Here is a 2,462-nt window from a genome sequence, read left to right on the forward strand (position 1 = left end):
CGTGATGGGAAACAACAGGGGTTTCACAGCACGAGAATAAAGAATGAAAACCGGCAACATTGATGAAGGCATATCAATGTGAAAGCTAGCCATAAAAAGACAATCGGCTGCACCAGAATATAAGATCTAGGAAGAGTTATATGTGCAGCTTGAATCAAGCACTGAGGCAACTCGTGAAGCACTTCACACAAATGGTAACTGAACTAAATTGATCTAATGCTTTATAGTAATCTTGATTCAGCCAATTGTGAGTTGTGACTTGTGTTTTATTACTATCTTGAAAGTCTGATGATACATTAATAATTTACGAATGTGCCTAATGGTTGTGTGTTTGGATGAGAGAAATCAAATGTTGTAGGCATGCAAAGGAGAGGATAAAGAGTCAGGACCAGATTTGCAATATCAGAAAAGTTGATTCAGTTTTATTCCGTTAAGGGAAGTAGTGGGGAACAAGCCCTAGAAAATCTCCATCGTGCTTAAGAAGTTCAATCTCGCAGCCTCTCTTCATCTCTCACACGATTCTCACACAGAAACCATTATCTATCATGGTGAAAGCAAAGAAAGCAGCTCAACAAGCCGAATCATCCAGGGAAGAGAAGCATGCAGAGGCTGAAGGAAGTCGGAGGTCACTCTCTGATGGCGAACCTGAATCGCCTCCGCCGAGAAACGATATGCATGTTTCTGATGTACTTCCTGAGGTGACTGAGGAGCTTGACTCGTTCAACACTGCGAATGAGAAAGCTGCTTCAGAAGATAGCGATGAAAGAACTCCGGGTCTTGGGGAGGAGCCATCTGCGAAAGTGCCTGAAGCAGATCTGCAACCACTAATCGGATCCTCTAATGCTGACATTCAAGATGTTCCGGTCACTGATAAATCGTCGGAAGAGAAGGTTGAGTCTGCTCTACAGATGGTGGTTGTTGAAGATGAGAAGGAACAGAGTGGAGCTGATGTTGAATCCGGCAAGGCGGGTGATGACGAACCCAAAGATGATGAAGCTTCACAGAAGGAAGTGAGAAAGAAACGAGTGCTGCAGCGATTAGGGTTGCGTTCCGCAAAACAAAGGAAGACAGGGGAGTCTAGTACACCAACTCAATCTCAGTTTCTCACACCAGGAGATGCAGCCAAGTCTCCATATTTGGCTAAGGAAGCAGAAGCCTCACCTCGTTTGAGATCGAGAAGGTCTGGTGACAAAAGTGCTGAACCAATGCCTCCTCTCATCAAGAAAAGGTATGATCAGTTCCTTAAGCGTAAGGTACTTGCTGAGCGTTCGGTAGATTTGAAGGAGGCTGATCAGTGGGGGTACTTGGCGGTTATTAAAAAGGGGTCTATGGAATCAACTGTCTCGAATCTTGCTGTGTATGTTGAGCAAGTTGTAGCTGAGTTCTATGCAGGTCTGCCGAGTACCAAAGCTGAAGCAGATGTTGATGAAGTAATTGTCTCTGTGAGAGGACAAACGTACAAGTTCTCACCTGCGCTCATCAACAATTCCATAGATTGGGAACCACTTTCTGAGGATGAAGTGGAGGAAGATGCAACTTTGGATGAAATCTCAGTAACCGAGTTGGCTTCATTCATCACTGGAGATACGAGGACAGAATGGGAAGGTCTCACTACAGCGGATCTTACTTCATGCTACGGTGCTTTGATGATCATAGCTGCCTACAACTGGATTCCCTCTACTCACAAGACGTATGTCTCACTTGAGAGGGCAAGGTTGATATACAAGATGGCTCATGGAGTCCGTGCTGATTTGGGTAAGATGATGTTCAGACAGATTCTCAATCTTGGAGTGACTCAGGTCAATGATGCACGTTGGTTGATCTTCCCTCGCTTGATCATGGCACTTCTCCAAAGCCAGCATGATGTTCCATCTTATCCCAGTGACAAGCTTCAACGTCCGGTTCCTTACAAGAAGGATAAACGAGTGGGTGAGATCTATGAGCAGAGACTAGCTAAAGGAAAGGCACCATCTAGAAGTGAACCAAAGAGAAGCTCTGCCAGGACAACACGTCAGTCCTCTCCTGCTCCGATTCCTGCTCCACGAACTGCTACACCAAGCTCCAGGACTGCACCACGTCGTGTATCTCTTTATGAACTTGGATCAGTTGCCATCCCTCAAGGACCACTCAGCCGTGTTGATTTGCAAGTGGCACTACAGGATACAACACGAGCTCTTCAAGCGCTAGCTGAGATAGTTCAGGATCTTCAGAGCGCTGTAGCAGGTTAGTATCTCTATCCTTATGAATATGTGAGGTATTTTTCTTGGTGTTTTTAATCCGTGTGCTCACAAGCAGGGGGAGAAGAAGAAGACTAGGATGTAGAAGACCAAGATTGTGGGGGAGCTGTGTTCTGTTGCTTTGTTGTTATGTCTATGTTATTTCAATTGCACCACTTGCTGCAATTCTTTGTTATCCACGTTTTCAGACTGACTAAGATTATGGGGGAGCATTTGCATATGCTA

At 45.1% G+C, this 2,462-nt stretch overlaps 1 protein-coding gene across 1 annotated transcript; it reads left to right on the top strand.

Annotated features, from left to right (window-relative positions):
- Positions 1-545: 545 nt before the first annotated feature.
- Positions 546-2,228, top strand: LOC130505262 (uncharacterized). The gene has a single exon (XM_056999867.1). The coding sequence runs from the start codon at positions 546-548 to the stop codon at positions 2,226-2,228; it is 1,683 nt and encodes a 560-aa protein (XP_056855847.1).
- Positions 2,229-2,462: the final 234 nt, after the last annotated feature.

Source organism: Raphanus sativus, unplaced genomic scaffold (genome assembly GCF_000801105.2).
Source record: "Raphanus sativus cultivar WK10039 unplaced genomic scaffold, ASM80110v3 Scaffold2133, whole genome shotgun sequence".
Classification (NCBI taxonomy): domain Eukaryota; kingdom Viridiplantae; phylum Streptophyta; class Magnoliopsida; order Brassicales; family Brassicaceae; genus Raphanus; species Raphanus sativus.